The following is a 24,966-nucleotide window of genomic DNA, read 5'->3' as shown; positions in this document are numbered from 1 at the left end:
AGTGTGCGGCAAGGATCAGTGCTGGGTCCACTGCTTTTTATCATTTATATAAATGATTTAGATATGAATATAGGAAGTACAGTTGGTAAGTTTGCAGGTGACACTAAAATTGGTGATGTAATGGACAATGAAGGAGTTTACCTCAGAGTACAATGGGACCTTGACTAGATGGGCAAATGGGTCAAGGGGCAGAGGAGTTTAATTTAGATAAGGGTGAGGTGCTGCATTTTGGTAGGGTGAATCAGGTCAGGACTTAACACTTAATGGTAAGCTCCTGGGAAGTATTGCCAAGTAAGAAGACTTTGGGGTGCAGGTTCAAAGTTCTTGGAAAATGGAGTTGCAGCCAGACAGGGTAGTGAAGAAGGCATTTGGCATGCTTGCCTTCATTGGTCGGTGCAATGAGCATAGGGGTTAGGAGGTCATGCTGTACAAGACATTGGTTAGGCCACTTTTGAAATACTGCATTCAATTCTGGTTTCCCTGTTGCATGAAAGATGTTGTGAAATTTGAAAGGGTTCAGAAAGGATTTACAAGGATGTTGCCAGGGTTGGAGCGTTTGAGCTACAAAGAGAGGCTGAATAGGCTGGGGTTATTTTCCCTGGAGAGTCAGAGGCTGAGGGGCATAGATACAGTAAATAGATAAAGTTTTTTTTCCAAGGGTGGGGTAGTCCAAAACTAGAAGCAATAAGTTTAAGGTGAGAGGGCAAAGATTTAAAAGGGACTTAATGGGCAACTTCTTCACGCAGAAGTTGGTGCTTGTATGGAATGAACTGTCAGAGGAAGTGGTGGAGGTTGGTACAATTACAATATCTAAAAGGCATCTGGATGGGTACATGAATATGAAGGGTTTAAACGGATTATGGGCCAAATGCTGGCAAATGGGACTAGATTAATTTAGAATATCTGGTCGGCATGGATATGTTGGACCGAAGGGTCTGTTTCCGTGCTGTATATCTCTATGACTCTATGTTCTTTACATTTTTGTCAATAAATATTGCAGAGAGCTGTGGTCAAACTCTTATTGAGTTGCTTCAGTGAACCTCCCAATTGTAATGAAGATGTTATATCTTGGTCCATTAACAGGCCATAAATTAAGCAGACTGTTTGGGTCAGATGGTGTTGATCTTCTTGTGTTGCCACAAATTCATTAATCCTGGCAAGTATTGAGCATTCCATTACAGTCCTCACTTGATATTTAGCTACAAAACATGCCTAAAGTACATTGGTGATGCAGTGGATGGTCTAGTTAAGTTTCAGGTCAGCAGTGACCTCCAAGTTTCTGATGGTAGGGAATTTCATCAAGCTGATACCATTGAAGATTGGTGGGGGCGGGAATTGTTAAGTTTTCCCTTGTTTCAAATCATCAGTGATGGCATGTATGCTACTTACAGTCTGTCACTTTAACTCAATGTTGTAGATTCACATAGGTTAGTTAATTACCTAAGGGATTGTTAATGGAATCATGAATGAGTTGCCATACTCCTGACTTTATGAAAGAGACAGTCATTTTCAAAAAATAGCAGATGATGGTTGTACTGAGTACTTATCATTGACATGTTCTTGTTGCAATATTTGAGCTCCAATTATTGACCTCTGCCAATGGAAGCTGTCTTCTATTTTTTTCACCTATTATTACTCCCACCATTGAAGGATTTCCCCTTTTGTTTCACTGCACCCAGCATTGTTGAAACTCCTTGATACAGAGTTCATGGATGTTGTCTTGATGTTAAAGGCAGTCGCTTTTCATTTCTCATCTGGCCTTTGACTGGGGAAGATACATCTCTGTAATCTTTGACTGCTTGTTGGGTAGAGTAGATTTTGTGATCAAGTGATTTTTAAAGGGAACAGCTGTGAATTTGTGGATGTTAGAGGAAAGGAAATGGAATGTAAAATTAGGGAAATTTTGCTAAAACAATACAAGGCATGAATTAGATAATTATCAAGAAACTAATAGCAGAATATTTGGAAAAATCATAATCAAGTAGAGTCAGCTTGGCTTCACGAAGCAAGAATGAGGATAGAGTTAGCTAAGGTGGTCTGGACAGATCAATTAGCAGCAAAGAATGTAAACACTAAAGAATGGAATTTGTGACTGACAGCAAAAATAGATCCCAGCCTGGAGGAAAGATTGAGAGGTATAAACCAACCGTCACTAACCAAAGAAGTAAAAGAGAGTTTGAAGTTTAAAGAAAAAAGCATACAAGGACACAAACGTCAGTGAGGTCAGTATTTAATCCTATCTCATCAGACAACACCAGTTCTAGTATAGCCATAACATGCTGATCTACTGTCATGGACATTTTCCTCTGCTGAAACAATTTTGGGTATACCTGCAACATATTTCTATTCACCCACATTACATACATTATGGGAACCCTTTAGTGCAGTCTCGGGTCTTTCGAAGCTTTGAGACAACTTTTGTCAAATTGTCATGTTTCCATTTTGAAAGCAATGAACTGCTGTAAAATGGAAGAAAGCTTATTACAGTATCACTTTCTCCTGATTTTGTTTGTTGCATATTCACTTCTCTGATAATCTGAGACTGAGAGGACAGTATGTGCCACGTTATCACAGAATTCTAATGTACTAGTTGTTGAAACACTAAATGAAAGGAATCCTAATCTCTATGCATTTCCATGTGTACTTGTTTTGTGCATTGCTGAGACATGTTAGCCATTTATTTTTAAAGAGATCTGTAATGAAAGAGCTTCTACGGTGAAAAGACTTCCATGAAATTAAATAATGTCTATTTTGTGCTTTGCCTTTCGTATTGTTAAAACGCTAGAATTTGCTGTGGACATATCGATTGCTTTCATTTTCTGTTGCCATGGAAAACCTCAGACTTCATGATGCGCCGGCATAGACAGCAGTTTCCTTCAACTTTCAAGCTTCTTGTGAGATATAGATATACGCATGAATCTGTCATTCACTCCTTAGAAGAGCATGCTGACTGCCCTTGAATGATCTGCCGTCCAGGAATTTAGAACAGTTAGTTATCTGTGAATTATTCATGTAAAATTTGGCATTGCTCACACTGATTTAGATCAATCTCTGCTTATATTTACATTTTGCCAAAATCCAGCACTCAAATCCAACACATTTTGCTTTTTTTTTTGTTTTGCAGAGGTTTTCTTTGAACTGTACATGGCAAGAAAATTGTTCAGGAAGAAAGGTCAACTCAGTGCAGGTGGAAGGAAACAGTGATTTCTTCATAAATCATCTTGGAGTGCCAACTGTTCAATTTGCATATCAGGACACAAAACCGTCAGTGGTAATTACTCTGTCTTTTGTAGTTTGACTTGTGCTGCTTGGCTTGTTGGATCCCACAGGAAGTCAGTTTGTCATTTCACAATTTTACTAAATATACTAAAGAAATCAATTTATTGTACAAACTGTACAATTGGAAAGAAAGCATAATTTATTATCTTCTTCCATAATGAATATATCCATTTAGTGAACAAGCTGCAGTGAAGTGGTGAGCTGAATTCTTGTGTTTTAATAAGTGCAATGGGCTAGCTGTAAATTAAGGAAGACCTCATGATTAGAATGTACACTTACAGTTTGAATTGAGCTCATTAGCAGACGCCAATATATGGCATTGTATCTAGTTTGCTTTTGAATCTGTAAGCCTTTCCTACCTTCTTTGAATGACTGTTCATCATCCTGGATCACCTACTCTCAGACTCAGTGTAAATTATGGCATTGAGGTTTATTTGTGGTGATGTTTTGTGTATTGTGTACAGAAGTATTAGAAAACAATTCGCAGAAAGCATGTGAAACTAATGGTACACTTCTGGTTCTCATATACCAAACTGCATGCACAAATACAGCAATAGACTCCATGTACTCCAGTTGTACTGTTGATATTGGTGGTCTGAATGTGGCATTTTTTGTTGGGGAACAGAGGGTATAGATCTACTCATATAGCTCGTAAGTCCCACTCATATACTAAACACATGTTGACTGACAGACGATCTATTCATGTAAAATGAAAAATACAAAACTGGGGCTGGCTGTTTATATAAACAATAGGCTGAAATTTGTTTTGGTCAGTAGCTCAAATGACAATGTCAAATTAAAGCCTGTGTTTGGACCCTGCTTTGCATTTCACCCAACTTTCTTTTCCAAAAGTGAACATCAGGCAGAGTGTAACACCAGCTTTGAATTTGCTAATTCTTGGTTGGTGCTACAAATTTCAATTCCCTTGTAATCTAAAAAATGATCAATTGTGTAGCTGTGTTAAGCTTCTTTCAAAAATGAAAAATTCTGAACAAACATGATTTATTCTTTATTATTCCTCTCCCAATGCTCTGTTTGTTGCCAGAAAATAATCAGATGTTCAATCTGCAGTGATTTATAAACCAAATTCACTCATTTACTGTTCAACACTACTGTTAATTAATGTGATTCCAATGTTGTAGTGCATTGTGAACAGTCTAGCTGGCTCTGCCACATTGCATCCAGTCATACTACAGTTGATACATTGCATGGAACACCATCTTTTCTGGTACTTTCACTTCTGGCATTACAAGTTCCATTCTGAGAAATCTACATTGAAATGACTGGCTGTGATGGAGCACCAACATCAAGTGTGCAGTGTGACTCTGTCTTTGAATAAAAAGTCAGTTCTTAAATCAATTTTGATATCTCAGGGAAGCCCATATCATGCCAGACTTAATTAAATTTGAATAAAACATTAACTGTTCCAAGTCTATACTCCTCCAGAATAGGAGAGTAATATATTAGAATAATCTCTGCAATTTTAATAAGTTCAGCTTTATTTGCTGCGCATTAGTTTCATCAAATTCCAGATGATATTTAATGCCAGTATATCAACAGTGACAACTTGTATTTATATTGTAACTTTGTTGTAAAACATTCCTAAATACTTCACAGGTGTTATTATCAAACAAAATTTGACATTAATCCTTACTGAGATATTAGGATCAGTTATCAAAGAGGTAGGTTTTAAGTTTCTAAGAAGAAAAGAAAGGATTGAGACAGATTGATGCATGGAGAAATTCCAATTTTTAGCCACTAATAGTCTCCATTAACAGTTATTCATCCTCCTGGACAGATCATTATCCACTCCTTTGACTGTCCAACTGTTCTTCTCTTTCTTTGGGCTCTAACCCCACATGTCATTTACTCCTTACCTCCTCCCTCCACCCTAACTTCTGCATTAAAACCGATATTTTGCTAGCTACCATCAGTTCCGAGGAAGGGTCACTGGACCCAAAACGTTAATTCTGATTTCTCTTCACAGGTGCTGCCATTTCTGTCTACCATTTCCAGCAACTTCTGTTTTTGTTTCTGATTTACAGCATCCTCAGTTCTTTCGCTTTTTAGAAAATTCCTGTACTTGGTTTCTGGGATGCTGAAGTCCCAGTCATCAAGGGCAGTAAAATTGCAGCTACCCAAGAGGCTAGAATTTGAAAAGTGTCAATATTATACAGGATGGTGGGGCTGGAAGAGAGCAGTAGAGGAAGGCAGGAATGCGGGCATGGTAAGAATTTAGAAAAGAGAATAAGAACTTGAAAATAGATGCATAGGCAGATCAGAAGTTGGTGAGCACAGGCATATTGAATGAAGGCAACATACCTTTGGGGCATTAGAATTTTGATGACCTCCTGTTTATTGAAGGTACAATGTGGGATACTGTCCAGGAGAGCATCAGAATGGCTAAGTCTAGAACTAACAAAGGCCTGCATGAGGTTTTAATAGTGGATGAAGCAAGGTGAAGATTAGTGATGTATCAAGAAAGAAATTAGTGATCTTGCTAATGGATGGAATACAGGGTCAACAGCTCATCTGGTTTTCACAGAATGGTTGAGTTTCTGGTTTCAGCTCCAAGGAATGTTTTTCTTTGTTTTGAAATAATTCATATGAACTATCAAGTGTAGATGTAAAAATGAAATGTTACCTAGCCAGCAATTAGAAGGTGGATACTAACTGAGCACCATTACTTTTTACAATCATTAGATAATCATTCAAGCACACAGCAAAGTCTGATAGCAAATTCAGAGAAGCCAATATTTGCAACTGCAGTTAAAGAAGATAATTTAACAGGATACAGTCTAGCATGTTACTTGCACAACAAAGCCATTAATAACATTGGTTAGTTCAATTGGAACATTTCTCAAATACACAGACTTTTTATAGAGATTTTGATTTCCATTTTACAATGGCTAAATCTAATTTGAAGGTACTGGTAATTTCATTAGGAGTATTTTTGTTCACTGTCCTTTTTGGACTAATTATAGAAAGATGACAATACAGAAGGAGGCTACCTAGCCTCTTGTCTACACTGGGTCTCTGTAAAAGAAACTTGACTAGCCTTATGGCCTTATTCTTTTCCCATAGCACTGCCTTTTCTTTCTTCATTTATCCAATTTCCTTTTGAAAAAAATACATTTGATTCTGTTACCACAACCCTCTGGGGAATTTAATTCCAAACCCTTACCACTTTTTGCATAATATTTGCTTTCACAGTATACCTTTGGTTCTTTTGCTACTCATCTGTGTCTGCTGGTTCTCAATTTCCCTGTCAAAGGGAAAATTCACTCTTTATCTACTCTGCCTAAAACCTTCATGATTTTGAAGAACGTTATCAAATCTCCTTTCAGCCCCCACTAAGGAGAGCAGTCCCAGCTTCTTCAATCAGTTGTCTAATTAAAATCCATCGTTCCTGGGAACTATTTTCACAAATCTTTTCTGAATCATTTCTACAGCTTTCACACCTTTCCTAAAGTACATTATGAACTGAACATAAAACTCCAGTTTGGGCTGAACCATTGTCTTGTAAGGTTTTGTCATAACTTCCTTGTGCTGAGTCCCTGGATTTATAAATCACTGATCCTCTGTGCCTTTTTTAATCACATTCTTAGCCTGCCCCATCACCTTCAGTAATTTTGGCACATGTATACCAACTCTCTGTCCCCATCAGAATTGTGCTGTTCAATTTATACCGCCATACATTATTCTTTCTTCCAAAATATACCATTTGACATTTCTCAGCATATTATTTGCCATGTCTCCCCATTCTTTCAGCCTGAGTATGTCTTCTCAAAGTTTATCACAGCATTTCTAGATATGTGGCATAACTTTGACCCAGCTGAATCCATGCAGTGTGAGACAGTCAGGGAAAGCAAAGCAAAGCCCCCTTTTTACAGTTCTAATGGTGCAGGGTGGGGGGTTAATCAGTTTGGTTCAGATTAAGTCCATAACGGGGTTCAGTCTGGCAGAGGATTGGGCAGAGAGTTGGTTCAAAGGGAGTTTGGGCGGTGTTGAGTTTGATTGTCGTCTGATTGGGAAAGGGACGTCTTGTTCAGCTTCAGGGAGAATCGGATGGGCCCTGGATTGGAGGCTGGCTGCTCACAGTGGCAGGGTGCTGGGAGTTGGGGTTTGTGGATCAATATGAATGATTGCATTGTTAGTTTTATAGTTTACAAGGAGTTAGAGTCAGCTTTACTATCTTTAACCTGACCTGGTTGACTATTAAAGCAATTAAGTCAGAATTCTCCAAAGTCTCTGATTCTAACTCAGAGGTAGGGACTTTATAAGGAGAGTTTTAGATGCCAGGTAATGGCTAAGAAGGGCTTTCAGCTTCCAGGACAACTTGTGCAAAGCTGAGTCAGGCCTCCCACATGCATTGCTAGCCTACGCTTCAGTAATGACGATTGGAAGATCTGAGCCAAAGTGAGGTGAGGTGAACTGAGAGTGACAGTGACTGCTATGGACATGAATTTGACCGAGTGAGGTGTGAAGGACTCCTGGCAAAACTGGAATCAATGGGAATCATGGGGAATCTCTCCACTTGTTGGAATTATTCATAGCAGAAAGGAAGATTGTTATGGTTATTGGAGGTCATTTATCTCAGTTCCAGGACATACCTGCAGGAATTCCTCAGGGTATTGTCCTCAGCTCAACCATCATCAACTGCTTCATCGATGACCATCTTCCATCATAAGGTCAGATTTGGGGATGTTCACTGATGATTGCCTAATGTTCAGCACCATTCATAACTCCTAAGATACTGAAGCAGTCCATGTTGAAATGTAGCAAGACTTGTACAATACAATAACCAGTTTTGAGTTGACAAGTGCCAAGTAACATTTCCACCACACAAGTGCCAAGCAATGATCATCTCCCACATGAGAGGATCTAAGTATCACCCCTTCACATTCAATAGCATGTTATCAACATTTTGAGGGTTGACATTGATCAGGAATTGAATTAGACTTGCAATATCAGTACTGTAGCTACAAAAGCAGGTCAGCAACTAGGAATCCTGCAGTGAGGAACTCACCTTCTGACTCCCTGTCCACCATCTACAAAGCCTAAGTCAGGAGAACGATAGAATGCCCCCCACTTGCAACTCCAACAACACTCAAGAACCTTGACATCATCCCAGGTCAAAGCAAGCTTGACTGGCACCATATCCACAAACATCCACTCAATCCACCACCACTCAGTAGAAGCAGTGTGTACTATCTACAAGATGCACTGTAGAAGTTCACTAATGTTCTACAGGACCTTGCAAACCCACCACCACAACCATCTAGAAGGACAAGGGCAGCAGATACATAGAAGCACTACCACCTGAAAATTCCCCTCTATCACTCACCATCTTGACTTGAAAAGTATCACCATTTCTTCAGTATTACTGGGTCAAAATCGTGGAACTCCTATCCTAATGGCATTGTGGGTGTCTATACAGCAAATGGATTGCAATGGTTCAAGAAGGCAGCTCACCACCACCTTCTCAAGGACATTTAGGTATAGGCAATAAATGGTGACACTCACATCCCATGAATTAATGAAAATGATGTGGATTTTGCGTCAAGCAGAGCAGGCACAGTGGCTCACTGGTTACCACTGCTGCCTCACAGCACCAGGAACTCAGATTCGATTCGACCCTCGGGCAACTGTCTGTGTGAAGTTTGCACATTCTCACATAAAACATCCCAAACTGATGTACATGATTGTTTATAGGTATGCATTCTGATTTCAGTAATTATAAAAACAGAGTTGATAAGATTAATATTTCAAATTTCAGTGTAATACCTTGGAGGTTTGACAACTCATCCTGATCAGGTGAATATAAACCCACTCAGGGGCGTACTTTTTTTTCTTACACTTGTCTGACAACTTGGTTGCTTGCTGCTGGTTGCTTGCTCCTACTCAACATCACTACACAGCCACGATCATCACTGTGTTCTTATCACTCTGTTCATGTATGCTCCGTGTGCTGTACATTGGTCTGAGCTGGCTTCTGTTCCTTTGCAATGTGGCACCATGACTTTGGATGATCTGATGTAAAACCTTCTAAAAGCCTTCATTGATACTGAAGAATTTGGATTAGGATTTCGAACTTGCATTCTCTCCACCTGAACAGTTTTAGTACTTCTCTACCTGCTCAATTGTTGTATATCTCTTTCATTTTTTCCTGTCTAAGCAAATGTTGTGCTGGGGATAGAAATCCTTTTTTTCGTTGGTGTTGTAGAAAAGAATGAAATGTGAAAATCTTGTTTTCTGGTCCACATTAAATGATCGTTGATAGTATGTGCCACACATTCTGCTAGACTGTAGCGATAGTGTGAGCTATACCTAAAGCGTGGAATTTTTTTTGCGTTGCCACTCCGTACTTGAGGTCATCCTCAAGTAATGCAGTAATGATGTTGTTAATTTTCTTGCCTCAAAGATTTATTTCCTAATGGCTTTAATTGGTTTTGAGATGATTACTAATTCAGTGAGCATCTCTGTGAGTGACTCTGCAGAAAAGTCACAATCATGCCTTTGCTGGGCATCTTCCAACAAACTGTTCAATAGACTCTTGGGGTTTTTGTTTGTATGACATGAGTTGGAGTTTGTTCCTTATTGCCTTGAGCTGTTCTTTGAGAACTTTCCAGATCCTTTCTGATCATCATAGAGAGATCAGATGCATTACTTCTGTCTGATGCCCCTGCTGTCTGATGGTGAGCAAGACTTTCAGTGCTTAGGATCGTCTAATGTTTGATCTTCTTTTTGAAACAAAACAATCACAAATGTTGTTTGAAAGGTTGTAATTCAGTAAAGGTATTATTGGCTGATCAATCCATAATTTAAATTTTGGCCTTTGATTTTCTTTGTTTTAGTTTTAAGGAATAGTGTTTCACAATGTTTGTTTATTTCTTTTACTAATTTTGCTTTTTGTTCTTTCATCTTATCCTTTTCCTTTTCTGTTTCTTGTTCATGCTCCTTTACTATGCCTTGTACCCTTTTAAAAGTGTTTTAAAAAGTATTGTCTTGTAGTTCAAAAATTGCAGAAGGCCAGTTACCTCAGTTGGCTGGATATAGCTGGTTTGTGATGCAGAGTGACGATGCAGAGCCAACGACATGGGTTCAGTTCTTGCTGAGATTATCATAGAGGTCCTGCCTTCTCAACCTTGTCCCTTGAGGCGTGGCAAACCTCAGATTAGCTAAATATCAGTTACCCCACTCTAGTGAGAGAGCAGCCCAATGGCCCTCTGGGACTGTGGGAACTTTACCTTTATCTCTACACAGAGATGATACTGCTGATTGTACAGATTCTTTGATGCCTGGATTATTGTCTAGTTGATCTTCGATTTGATTTTCACATATCTTGTAGTTTGTGAAGCTTTCTTAAAAAGAAAACCACCAGGATTAACTGTCTTTTACCTGATGCTGTAATGCTTTTCTTATCTCTAAGAAACTAGGACACGGATAACATGGTATCAAAAGGTCCAACAGACATTTATTACATCTTGATATTTCCGAATATTACAGTCATAGGCATATCTATATCTGAGCTGACATTAAGCTTTGAAAATAAAGAGTGGCATACTTCCTTCGGTGTTCGACAGAATGACCTAAGATGGAGCCTGAGACTTTTATACTTTCTGGTTCCATGCTGTGATACAGTGAAAATATCATGAGCATTTTTCTTAAAGAAACACTGACACACTTACCATGAGACAGGTACATAGGAGCACCACCACCTGCAAGTTCCCTTCCAAGCCATTCACCATTCTGACTTAGAAATTTATTGCTGTTCCTTAAGTGTTGCTGGGTCAAAATTGTGGAACTCCCTCCCTCGCAGCATTGTGAAGGTAACTATAGCAAATGGACTGCAGTGGTCCAAGGAAGCAGTTTACCTCCACTTTCACAAAGACAACGAGGGATGGGTAATAAATGCTGGCCCAGCCAGCAACATTGTCATCCAATGAGACTTGTGTTCCAAGTAGAAGTTGTGAAAATGAACAGTTTTGCAGCTGGTTTGCATTTAAAATTGTAAAACAGTAACTGGACTTCCCTGTTAGCCTCTTTTTCTCGCTCCCACTCCACCATTTTCCATCTGTGACCGTCCGGCACACACCCTTCAACACTGCTTGACAAGAAGACTGCAGTTGGTAATGGCGCAACAGATTGAAACTTTTGTCTATAAATGCAGAAAGAATGTAGAAGCACTAGTAAAGTAAACTCACTACAGACTCTGGTATTCAACAGCAGCGAGAAGAGTGAGCTCACCCTGGTACTTGAAAAGAGGATGAACCTCACTTTTTGAAAAGATTTCAGCCTAGTTTTAATGCAATGACTTTGGGAAGTGAAATGTCATTTTGTTCCTGATACCTTCAATACGCCTCTTGCGCGAATTGGAGAATTTCAAAACACAGTGTCGTGCTAATTGAGTCCATAGTGGTTTAACAATGCAATCATGTACTTCTTTTTGAAGTACTTCAACAAAGGGTAATCAATATTTGACTGCAATAGCAGATAATAGGCAAAATTGATATTTCTTTCAATTTATTAAATTAGTTTTGAAAAATGGAAAACTAATCTAGCTGTTCATACCTTTTAGAAAACATATTTTACAATCACAGAACTGTTCATTGTTCACAAATCAAAATGAACAAAGTGTTGTGGAATGAAATGCTGCTATTAAAAAAAGTTATTTCTGCAAAGTTCAATTATTTCTGTAAAAGCAAAGTACTACAGATGCTGGAAATCTGAAATAAAATCAGACAGCACTAGAAAAACTCAGCAGGTTTGCAGCATCCGTGGAGAGAGAAACAGAGTCAATGTCTCAAGAGTGTTCCAAAGAAGGTCTCCTAAGCTGTTTATTCAAGTGGCCTTCAGTAGCCAGCTCATTGCCTCTGCCTTACAACCTCTTTTCAAAAAAACAAGTACAAAATAACTTATTTAGCATCATCACACATGTAAGTTAATGCAATTTTCCATTGTTTCCAACAAAATTCTGTTTTATGTTCTGCTTACCTACCTGCAGTAAACATAACATGTAAGTCTATTATGAACAAAAGAACTCTAAAATAATTTTTGCACCTTTTTGTTCAATGACTTCACTTTTGCTTCCTTTACTTGCCTTTTGTCATGGATGCCAAGAACTGTTCTCATGACCTCGGTTTGAGCAGTGCTATTAGCTTTCTGTCTTGACTGGAAAGGAACAAGTGTTAGAACATTAGTCTCAAACACTCCATCAAAAGAACCCCCATGCCTTCAGTCCCCACCACAAATGCTGTTCCTTAGCAAATGACTCCAGCCACTTCCCTGGCTACTGTTTGAAGTTGAATGAGACTCTCTGTAATGTTAATGTCACTTTCAATGCTGGACTGAATTTGCAATGCTACAACCTATTCATGATCAAGAACATCACTCCACCTCCTTAATATCATCTATTGCTGAAACACTCATAGATGAATTTGTTTCTTTCAGACTCAACTACTCTAATACTCTGCTAGCTAGTTTTCTTCTGTAAACTTGAACTCACCCAAAATTCTGCTGTGTGGATATACAGTGTGGATATTCACTTGCACCAAATCTCATCCTACACTGACTTCCAGTCTGCCAACACCTCAATTTCAAAATTCTCTTCTTATTTTCCAATCCCTCCAAGGCCTGTCTTCTGACTTTCTCTGTTATTTCCTTCAGCTGTACTTCTACTCATCTGTCATCCAGTACTGGATTGGCAGAAATTTACTCTAATTATGTATTGAGAAGACATCCATTGATTTTAGTACCCACACCAAATCAGTTTCTCAAACTAGTGACATTGTCTCTGTGGCAACCATCTGAGCTTAAATCAGTCTGTTGCGTGCAACCTGAATCTTACATTTAATCTTGACGTAAACTTGTGTCTCTCTTATATGACATCACCAAAATTAGCAATTTCCACTTCTGTAACATTGTCAGATTACACCCCTCTGTCAGCTCCTCTGCTGCTAAAACTGAGTTAAACTAATCCAACACATTCCTGACTCGTCTCCCACATTCTACCCTGTACAAACTCAAGGGTATCCAAAACTTTCTGTCCTTATCTTAATTTGCAGCAAGTTCTATCTTCCTATCAACCCTGAGTTCACTGACCTCGATTTGATTTCCAGTCAAACAAGATCATTATTTTAAAATTTTCATCCTCGTTGTAAATCCTTCAGTTGTCTCTCCCCTCTCTATCCCTGTAATCTTGTTCAGCCCCATAGGCCTCTGGGATATCTGTGCTCCTCTAGTTCTGGCCTCCTACACATCTCCAATTTTAATTGCTCCACTATTGGTGGGTGTGCTTTCATTTGTCTAGCCCCTGGGCTCTGGAATTCCCTCCTTGCCACTCTCCACACCCCTGCCTTGTTTTGTACCTTTAAAACGTTTCTACAAACATAGTTTTTTTACCAAGCTTTTGATCACTGGCCTAATACTTTTCCGTGGTTCGACATTATACTTAGTTTTATAATGCTCCTGTGAAGCACTGTTAGAAGGCTTGACTATATTAAGAGCACTGTATAAAATATACATTTTGCTCCTTCAATCTTGGCCTTCTGGTCATTGCTGATTTTAGTCACTCCATGATTATTACTTGTGCTTTAAGCTCTAGAATTCACTCCCTAAACATCTCCACCTCACTACCTCTCTTTAATTTGGTCTTTAAAGCCGAGGACTTCAATCAAAGTATTGATTACCTGCTTTAGTATCTCCTGACATGGGTCTTCATGCAAACCTGTTTGATAATGTTCTTGTAGATCACATGGGACATTTTTACAATGTTAAAGAAGCTATATAAATTCAGTTTGTTATTGTGAATTTAAAATTTCAAGCAGTTAATGTAGCAGTCAGTATTTGAAGTGAAACTCAAAGTAACACATTTTCTGCCTGAGTAAAAATTAATATCACAATAAATTTAAATTCTAATTCAGGCTCCAGAATGTAAAAAGGTCAATACACAATTAATCTGTAAAGCTGTTTTCTGCTACTCATCAGAAGGGATAAAAACCCTTAATATTCATGAAAACAAAACAAAAGAAAACAGATGCTTCTTGATTAAAGCCAAACCAATAATGACAGCATTATATTTAGTCAAAGAACAGCTGCGTACGAACGTCATCTACTGAATTGTGTATAATTCACTCCATCTATAGCAGCTTTTTAATCTTAAACTTGTAGAGATTTGCTATTCTGTAAAGGAGCAGTAGTTTAACCTGAGTAGATATACTCTTATTATCAGACATTAAAAGAGTGTAAAAAGCAATTTTAATGTTGATTTGTTAGAGCCTTTAAAAATTTGAAAGAACTTCAAGTTTACAAAAAAGGAGTACTGACAAAAGGCCATTTAGCCCACTGAATTGCTTATTTCTGGAAACCATTTACAATGGTTTCTGGCAGTGCACTGTATCGTATGTATTTAATTTGATCATAATATCATAGATGTTGGGGGCATAGAGCAAGACCATTTGGTCCACTGTTTCCATTATTGTTTCACTCCGTGTTTCTCTTTTTGAGAGACATCCCAAACAATTCCAACCCCATAACCGTACATCTTCTTCTGCTTCCAATAAATACTGTGGAAAGAAATTTCCCATGATCCCTTTCCTCATTCTTAATTATCATTATAGTGTGATGATCGGTAGAGGAAATACCTATTCGGTTGTTCACTTATTAAAATAAAAACCTCTGGATGGGACATAACATTCTGTTTGAAAGTACCCTGAAAACTCTTATCTCAGCTGATTTCAATGAGGAAATGCATTGTAAAAGTATATTCACCACTAGGCAATATAATGGATCAGCCATCCATTTTACATTCCAATTGATTTTCCTCTCCTTGCGCTTCCTTCATGCTGATGCTGCTCTGGCTCTTTATCTCAAGGCTGTGATTTGTATAAACACTATGTGTAGATGGCACAAACTGTATACTTGCACAAAGAGAAAGCCAACATCATTGGTGAAGGAGGGAAAGCCGAAGCCAGTATGAAAAGAACTGTGCAATAAATGTGCATTTTGAAAAAATCTTTAGATTTTATATTTCCTTCTAATTCTCAGACCCCTGCAGTAAAATGGAGGCTGGCTGCAATTGCAGGTCTTTGTTCCTGTTCCAGTATACAAAGACCAAAGAGCAATGCAGCACAGGAACAAGCCTGTCGAACATCCAAGCCTGCACCGATACATTTTGCCCTCCCATACTAAAACTGTCTTCACTTACAGGATCTCTCTCCCTCTATTCCCTTCATGTATTTGTCCAAGAGCTTCTTGAATGTTGCTATTGTATCTGCCTACACCACCTCCTCTAGCAGCGCTTTCCAGACACTCACCACCCTTTGTGTGGAAAAGCTTGCCTCACAGATCTCTTTTAAACTCCATCCCCCGCACCATAAATTTAAAAGCCAACTGTGTCAAATATTTGCATTCACTATTTACTTTTTAAAAACAAAAAAAAAATCAGCCTGTTCAGAGATGGTATTACACTCCTGTGGAACAGTTGGGACTTAAGGTGGCGAGTGGCACGGTGGCTCAGTGGTTAGCATTGCTGCCTCACAGCACCCGGGGCCTGGGTTCGGTTCCACCCTCAGACGACTGTCTGTGTGGAGTTTGCACATTCTCCCCGTGTCTGTGTGGGTTTCCTCCCACAGTCCAAAGATGTGCACGCTAGGTGGATTGGCCATGCTAAATTGCCCATAGTGTTCAGGGATGTGTAGATTAGGGGGATGGGTCTACAGGGATCATGTAGATTAGGGGAATGGGTCTGGATGGCAAGCTCTGAGGGTCAGTGTGGACTTGTTGGGCTGAAGGGCCTATTTCCACACTGTTGGGATTCTAAGATTAACTCAGGTTTCCTGGCTCAGAGATAGGGACACTCACTGCACCACAAGAGCCCCACATTCACTTATAATTTTTCATTCCACCATTGTCAGCTGTGCCTCAATGAAGCTGCATAGGCCCTTGTCTCTTGAATTCCTTCTCCATCTACATCTTTAACCATGCTGTTGGTCACTTCTATTAACATTTCCTCATGTAGCTTGGAGATAATTTTGTTTTTCCCGTAAATGGTCTGATTTGCAATATGATGTTTTGCTATGTTAAGGGCACTCTATATGTAGATTGTTGTTGAGGTTGAGGAAAGCTAATCACAACTCATAATATTCTGATTCACCTCTTAAAATGTAGATTGTTTGTCCTTGTAGTTTTTGCAAGGAAAATCTGGAGGCATGTACTTTCTATTTGTGTATTACCCGTCTCTCTCAAAATGATATTTGTGTATATGTTTAGAATTTTAAAAAAAAGAAACTGTAAAAGGTCACTGTGCCTGCAGCACATGTATGCTGCAGAATTAGAATTACTCTCGGAATAATAAAATGCAGTTTCTACTTAAGCTTATAAACTACACAGCAGGTCTAAAAGATTGTCCTTTGTAAACAAGGTTATTCTTCAACTCTGACTTCCTCTATGACTTTTACCAAAAATTGGTCATAACATGGTAGCATTGGAATGTAGCATTGGAAAGTGAAAAACATGAATCAGTTACTAGAGTTTTAGATTTAGGTAAGGCCGGCTTTAATGAGATGAGACAGAGACTATCCACGGTCAACTGGGAAAATCTGCTCAAGGGCAAAACAACTGAAGAACAGTGGAGGATGTTTAAATAAACATTTAACACAATATAAAACTAGTCTATACCCGTGAGAAGGAGAAGTTCCACTTCATAAAAAAGTGAGCCATGGACAGCCAAAAAGATCAGGGACAGCATAAAACTAAGAGAAAAAGGCTGACAAAAATGTAAAGAAAAATCCCTGCTGAATGGGAAAGATACAAAGACCAGCAAAGGGCCACAAAGCAACTTATAGGAGCTACTAAGAGAGATAATGAAAGGAAACTTGCCAGGGACATCAAAATAAATAAGAACTTTTATAATTACATGAAGGGCAAGTGTGTGGTCAGGAAGAATGTTGGCTCTCTAAAGACTGTAAGCGGGTATATTGTCAATGACAATGGGGAAATAGCAGATATGTTGAATAATTACTTTGCCTCAGTATTTGTAGTAGAAAATGAGGAAAAGCTTGCCAGGAGTCCTGGTGAAATTAATAGTGGGTCGGGATTAGGGACTAAATAAAATCAGCGTAAATAAAATGTTGATAATGACAAAATTACTGGAATTAATGGGACCTGATGGTTTTCATCCAAAGGTGTTTAAAAAAAAGTAGGGAAGCACATTGCCAGAAACCCAAATTAGAATCTTTCAGAATACCCAAGATGCAAGAGTCATCCCACTGGATTGGAAAATTGCATGCCACTCAACTTTTCAAGGAGGAGGAAAACTAGCGATTTATGGACCAATTAGCTTAACATCTGTGGCGGGGTAATTATTGGTATTTATAATTAAGGATGACATGACTGAACACCTTGAAAATATTTTGTTAATCAGGGAGAGTCAGCATGGATTCATGAAAGGCAGATGATGTCTGACAAATCTCACTAAATTTTTTTAAAGATGTGACTACAGTGGTGGACAGGAGAATGTTTATAAATGTTAGTTATGTGGAAATCCAGAGGCATTTGACAAAGTCCCACATAAGAAACTGTTAAGTAAGGTAGGAGCCCACTGAATTGAGGGCACATGACTAGGAAATGAGTTGAGTTAAACATGACAGAAAGGAGGGATAATGGGTAGGTGCTCAAATGGGCAGAATGTGACCAATGGCGTCCTACCTGGATCTGTGTGAGGGCCCCAATTATTCACATCATTTATTAACAACTTGGATAAAGGCATAGAAAGTCATGTATCCCCCAAATTTGCTAATGACACAATTTAGGTGGCATTGCAGACAGTGTAGATGATAGCATAAATTACAAAGAGATGTTGCTCGATTAAGTGAATGAACAAAACTGTGGCAGATGGAGTTTAATGTAAGCAAATGTGTGGTTATCCATTTGGACTGAGAAAGGATAGATCAGGATACTTTCTAGATGGTATCATAGATCATAGAATCCCTACAGTGTGGAAACAAGCCCTTCGGCCCAACAAGTCCACACTAAACCTCAGAGCATCCCACCCAGACCCATCCCCCGATAAACCCACCTAATCTGCACATCCTTGAACACTACAGGCAATTTAGCATGGCCAATCCACCTAGCCTGCACATCTTTGGACCGTGGGAGGAAACTGGAGCACCTGGAGGAAACCCACGCAGACACAGGGAGAATGTGCAAACTCCACACAGACAGTCATCTGAGGGTGGAATCGAACCCAGGTCCCTGGTGCTGTGCAGCAGCAGTGCTACCCACTGAGCCACCATGACGCCTATGTAGTTAAAATCACTAGCTATCCAGAGAGACCTGTGATTCAGATGCATAGATCTTTAAAATGTCATGAATATGTGCAGAAGGTAATCACAAAAGCTAATGGCATGCTGGCCTTTATATCTAGAAGACTGGAATACAAGGACGCAGAAGTTATTCTGCAGTTACGCAAAACCCTGGTTAAACTCTTCTTGGACCACTGTGAGCAGATTTGGGCATCACACCTCAGGAATGATATATTGGCCTTGGAGGGAGTTCAGTGCAGGTTTACAGGAATAATACCTGGACTTGAAGGGTTAAGTCATGAGGAGGGATTACCCAAATTTGGCCTACTTTCTATAGAATGTAGAAACTTAAGGGGTGATCTGGTCGAAATCTTCAAGATATTAACAGGAAAAGATGGGGCAGATAAAGATAAACTATTTCCGCTGTCTGAGGATTCTAGAACTAAGGGGCATAGTCTGAGAATTAGGGCCAGACCATTCAGGAGAGATGTTAGGAAGCACTTCCATGCACAAAGTGTGATAGATGTTTGTAACATTCTGCCACAAATGGCAGTGGATGCAGTTGTGAATTTTAATTCTGAGGTAGATTTTTTTTTTCTTAAGCGAAGGTCTTGAGGGATATGGGCCAGAGGTATATGGAGTTAGGCCACATGTCAGCGATGATCTCATTGAACGGTGGAACAGGATCGAGGAGCTAAATAGCCTACTGCTGTTTCTATGTTCTTACTACCGTGATCATCAACCATCTTGATTTCAGCAATGTTTTAAAGAAGGGCAAAGATTGAAGAGTTTTGGAACTTTGGGGGAAAAGATCAAAACGATGGCACTTTTAAAAAAGGAGGAAGGGAGACAAAGGAATTGACCACATGGTGGGAAGTGAATCAACAAAGAAAGAAACCTACACTGCTGTCTGACCCAGCTGTGAACCTTCACGGCTACTGCCTCTGCTGTTTGATTTCACATTGGAGTTTGTTCTAAGAAAAATAAGCAAACAGCGAAATTCACAGCTGACCTTGGAGAAACCTGTGGGGGGAGATCACAGCAGGGGAGTAGCTAAGTGGCTAGTTGTTTTTTCATAAATTTGCAATAGTGAGTAGAGTGGGTTCTTTTTGCCAAAACTAGAGGGCATAGATTCAACATGAGAGGGGAAAGATATAAGAGGGACCTCAGGGGCAACTTTTTCACACAGAGGGTGGTGCACATATGGAATGAGCTGCCAGAGAAAGTGGTAGAGGCTGGTACGATTACAACATTTAAAAGGCATCTGAATAAGTATATGTTTAGGTAGGGTTTCGAAGGATGTGGGCCAAATGGGACTAGATTTATACAGGATAGCTGGTCGGCATGGACAAGTTGGACCGAAGGGTCAGTTTCCATGCTGTATATCTTTATGACTCTTTGACTTTAAACTGCCACTGTTAGGCCATGTTGTTACTTAGTTTTTAATACACGACACTAAAAAAAGTCAAAAATCAACACAATCAAAAGTCAGAAATAAAATAGACATGTCAAGGAAAATCTTTAAGTAAAACATACAACGAAATATAAATAATGTAAAAGAATAACTGATCAAAATACTAACTAAAATATAATGTAAATATTAAAACAGCACATCAAAAAATGCATGTATGTAATATAGTGTCAGTTTATAAGTGTTTCTTTGCTATTTTATACATTCGTTGACTACCTCATATTGGGGGCATTTCAGGGTGCTGTTGAGAAGAGATTAATTACTTCCCATTATTTCATACCACAACTCTGAATAAGTCTGTATACATTGGCCCAAATTTTCCAGTCAGCATTAGAACCTCTCTCTGATACTAACCAAACAAAGAATAACCACTTACATACCTTCCTCAAATTTTACTGATTGATCTTCTGATGGAGGATTCTTCAACACTTCTTCTGTGCAGGGAATCTATGCCAAAGCTACATCCCCTATTTCAGAAACAAACAGACATTTTTTGATAAGTAACAGGTGAAATATCACAGAACTTGGTGTGTTACTACAAGTGAAAGTGAATGTCTAAGTGGATAACGTGAGTAAGGTAAGTGAGATTAAGGTGGTAGTTGGGCAGGGTGGCATGTGAATACGGTGACAATGTGAGTAGATTGGCAGGTGGCTAGATGCATGGTTGGCTCATGTCAGGTTGGGAGGGGGAGTTGGAGGATTGAAGCAGACACAAGGATGGTTTGGAAGTTGAGGGGGAATTTCAAGGTTCAATTTTATGCTTTGAATGGTACGGTCAGGTTTGGCGGAAGGAGGAGACAGTGTATGGTTAGGAGTTAGATATCGGCCTGCATTTTAACAGAAATCAGCCAGTATCAATTTTGGCAAGTTTCAGGGAGGGCTTCTCTCGATGAGACTCAGAGAGATTTCTTACGCTAATTTCAAAAAATTGCCTCATTACTACCACCACATTGTTGTGGTGCCCCACTCTTTGGATCTTCCTTCTTGGTCAGGGTGGAGGTACTCATTGCTGCTGGGTCCTCCTGGGATTCCCAGCATCAGTGAGGAGTGTATCGCCAAGGTGAGGCAGAAATTAGGCTTTTGGGAACATCATTCCAGAAACTAGGCTTTTGGGAACATCATTCCCCCTCCATTGTGAGTAAAAACCTGGTCATCAGTTGTAAGGTACTCTCTATGTTGTACGTGACACAGGTCTGGCTCATTCCCTGAACCTGCACCATTGCAATCACCCAAGCCATCTTCCATTTCATCTGGAGGCCTAAGATGGACTATGTCCGCAGGGACTCCATGTACAAAGCTCTGGATGGATGGGGAGAAATGTACCCATTGCACCCTCATTTTGATGACCACCTTTATGTGTGGCTGTATCAAACTGTGCGTAAACCCTCAGTGTGCAAACATCAAGTGTCACTGCATACTGAGATGACCTGTCCCTGGTGCCACAAAGGATGGGACTGGCCTTATTTCCAGGGAACACTCCAAGTAGTTGGACTGTTTTTTGTCATCTGTCCCCTGTGGAAAAATTAGCAAAGAGAAACACCTTTGTCCACAAATCCATCAGGAAATGGTCAGTATGTAATGTCCTCAAGACCCTGTGGGAAAAGGAGAGGGTGGAACAGGTTGTTCCTTGAGCAGATTGTCAAAGTCATTTCAGAATGCCTTGTCATCAGAACTTTCCACCAAGCACCAAGACATCGCCTGGCTTGTGGTGAGAAGGGCACTACCTGTGAGATCCTTCATATATGCCCGGACTCTCTGTGCTGCTGCATGCTGCATGGGGCAAGAGACTGTCACACCTCTCCTTCTAGAGATCCTGGTGAACAGAATGGGTTAGAGGAAGGCTGTCCTCTTCCTTCAGAACCAGAAGAGAAGACCACGACATCAGACTCTGCCAGGTTGGCCTGAAGTTCCTACCTGGGTCAATTCAGAGAAACGTCGGTAATGCTGCAAGATGGTCATTGACTTTCAATGAGGGTTATGCCATCATCTTCTCTCTGCTACCTCATGCTCAATCTATCTCTATCTCATGAACTACCACTCATACTAGAGCCTGCTACATCTTCCTTCCCTCGCTCTCATCTAGCCCACATGACTCACCCTGCATGGCTTCTGCATTGTCTACTCACCTGGAACACTTCACCACATTTCCCCACCTGTATTAGCACTAACAGCTGTACCACCACCATGCATCTCACCCAGTCCCTCCCTTTGCCACAATCTAGGAGAAAACAGCCCACAATAGAGCTAAACAGGTAAGACGTGTAGTGGGATGATCAAAATTAATCACCTCACCCTTTATGAGGGGAGAATCAATGCCTGAGCTGGATAGCATCGTGGCCCTTCATGTGTGGATGCTAAAACCTCCATCCAGGCAACCAATTCCGAATCATCATCCATTGCTCTGTTGCTTTTCTATTACTGCCGTTTTGAATGTAATCTGTACACGCTTAAACTTCTACCCCTTTTTCGTGATGCTTTTTTTTTCTGGCAGGCACCAGTAAAATTTGCACAGTCTCCACTGTCAAGAGAGCAGCTCCATAAATCAGCTCCTCCTCCACCTCCATCTCCAAGATCACGCAGAATGCACTGGCAAGGCTGCCTCTTGCAGCTTCCAGCAGCTCAGACACTGACATCTCAGAGGGTATCATATCTAGATTACAGTCGGGAGCGTTTGCTGCTGAGTACATCACTGTCACATCTTCGCAGCTGACTCTGGGAGAAATTCCCCAGGTCACTGGTACTCCAAGGACTGCCGGAGAGCAGGCACCAATTCGACTCCAGGCAGGAGAGGATTCCATGGTGTCAGGAACCAGCAACTTCATTTAAATGCACAAGCAGACCCAGGAGCAGCTGGCAGCTGGCAGCTTTGTCAGAGACACTGGAAAAACTGTCTTTAAGGCTAGAGGACTCCACTACTGTTGTTTTTACCATGTTACCTTAGGCATGTGAGCATCTGACTGCCTCCGTGTACAGATTGGCAGCTGCCATAGAGAGCCAGGTCCAGCACAGTTTCTGAAGAAGGGTCCAGACCCGAAACATCAGCTTTCCTGCTCCTCTGATGCTGCTTAGCCTGCTGTGTTCATCCAGCTCTACACCTTGTTATCTCAGACTCCAGCATCAGCAGTTCCTACTATCTCCCAGCACAGTCAGTGTTTGTTGGATATACACACAGACCTGCACTCCACACCCCATCGCGCTCTCCGTTAACGCTCAGAACCAACTGCAAGCTGACAAGGGGACAGATTTCCCTAGCAGCTATGTCTCAAATTCTGAATCACAATATAATTCTTGACCTCATTCGAGGTGCTCCATCCGCACGATGAGTCAGGGTGGTTCTGATAGAGGAGGAACCATATACAGGGGCCCCAGAAGTCTCCTTTCAGGACTTTCCAGAGGTGGCTGGATACTCCACCTCTACCATGCCTGCCACTGTCAGCTCCATGAGATGGAGGATGATAAACCTGTATCTGGGCATTCAGCAAGTCTGTGCCTTCACAAAAACCTGCAGGGTTGCCCAACCAAAACTCCTAAGGCAACAGGTTCCATTGTAGAGCAGGCTTGCCCCAACCCAGCTACAGAACTCCACAGTGCATTAAGATGTAGTAGGACTGAAATGAAGACCAATTTTTGAGGGCACATAGGTGGCGCAGATGCCACTTTGTTGTAAGTATGTTCTCACCTTTGTAAAATATATATTTACATCATCAGCTGTGTGAGCAAATGTCATTCCAGCTGCAACTACAAGAAGGAAGGTACAGAGGCTTGTCACCCTTAGCGTTACATGGTGTTTTATGGTCCAAGATGTGAAATGAGCAGCTTCTGTCTCCGTGTGTAGACGATGGGACCTTGGAAGGTGATTGCTATTTTGGCAATTCTTTCCAGGCTCCAAACAATTGCTTTTGCTTCACAGCCAGTTGTAAGATTTATTCCTGAAGCTGCTTGATGTTTTCTAGAGTGCTTAGGGCCAGGATTTGTACTGCACACTGTAGGCCAATGCACATGTTCACACACAGCATTTGAGATCACAGATGTTTTTTCACCTTTCCTGTATGGGTGTCTGTTAATGTTATTGACCTGTGAAAGGCCTCTCATCCCATGAAAATGGAGCCCCTCTCTCACAGAAGGAAACACTTCCTCCATTCATGCTGGTTATGATGGCAGCCATTTTCAGCTCCATTACCCACTTGTTATATGGGTGACACTGGTCGGAAACAGTGGTCGCACTTCATGGAGTGAGTCACAGACTCGGCCTCTCAGCCTAGGTGACCTTCCAAATTTCCATATTTCCTTCTTGAGTGCCCTCCCCATCAACTCCATTGGCTTTGATCTTCTGCATGTTCCCACCCAGCCCATTTATTTAACTGCTTATCTTCTCAGTTTACCCTGAACCCCAGGGGTACTGTGTCATCTTGCCAGACAGAGCAGTGCACCATCCCCCACATCAAAGCCAAGGTGGTGCTGGATGTCAGTGACACCCCTCTCCTACATTGTCCCTTCCTCTCCCATGCCTTTTATATGTCAAGTTGTTCTGCCCTTTACAATTCTCTCTGCATTCCAGCATGCTACCTTCAATCCCCATCATTGACTTCCCCTACCACAGCAGCAGCTCTGATAAGGACCCTTAACTTTCACTGAGTAGGCCCGGGCAGAACAAGGCAAAACAAACGTACTACTGAGGTGGTGAAACGCATTATTGTAAAGCGAGGCAAGGCAGAGACGCTGTAAACATCCAAGGAAGCACAAAGTGAGTAAATGCGAAGAGAGAAATTGAGGAGTCCTGAGGTGCAGCCTGAGCCAATTTGCATTACAATGGCTGGGTGCTAGTGCACTCTAAAGAACTGCACTAAAGTGTAGAGCTGGATGAACACAGCAGGCCAAGCAGCATCATAGGAGCAGAAAGGCTGACGTTTC

At 40.6% G+C, this 24,966-nt stretch overlaps 1 protein-coding gene across 1 annotated transcript in view; it reads left to right on the top strand.

Annotated features, from left to right (window-relative positions):
• The window catches only part of LOC109939135 (inactive N-acetylated-alpha-linked acidic dipeptidase-like protein 2), a 221,019-nt gene that overhangs the window by 68,764 nt on the left and 127,289 nt on the right, over positions 1–24,966 (top strand). Inside the window, exon 3 of the mRNA XM_048604809.1 lies at positions 3,125–3,271. Coding sequence (XP_048460766.1) covers positions 3,125–3,271 — 147 coding nt within the window. The remainder of the gene's footprint in view (positions 1–3,124; positions 3,272–24,966) is intronic.

The sequence above is a fragment of the Rhincodon typus genome, chromosome 13 (genome assembly GCF_021869965.1).
Source record: "Rhincodon typus isolate 14 chromosome 13, sRhiTyp1.1, whole genome shotgun sequence".
NCBI lineage: Eukaryota > Metazoa > Chordata > Chondrichthyes > Orectolobiformes > Rhincodontidae > Rhincodon > Rhincodon typus.
This window is presented reverse-complemented; position numbering and strand designations above follow the sequence as displayed.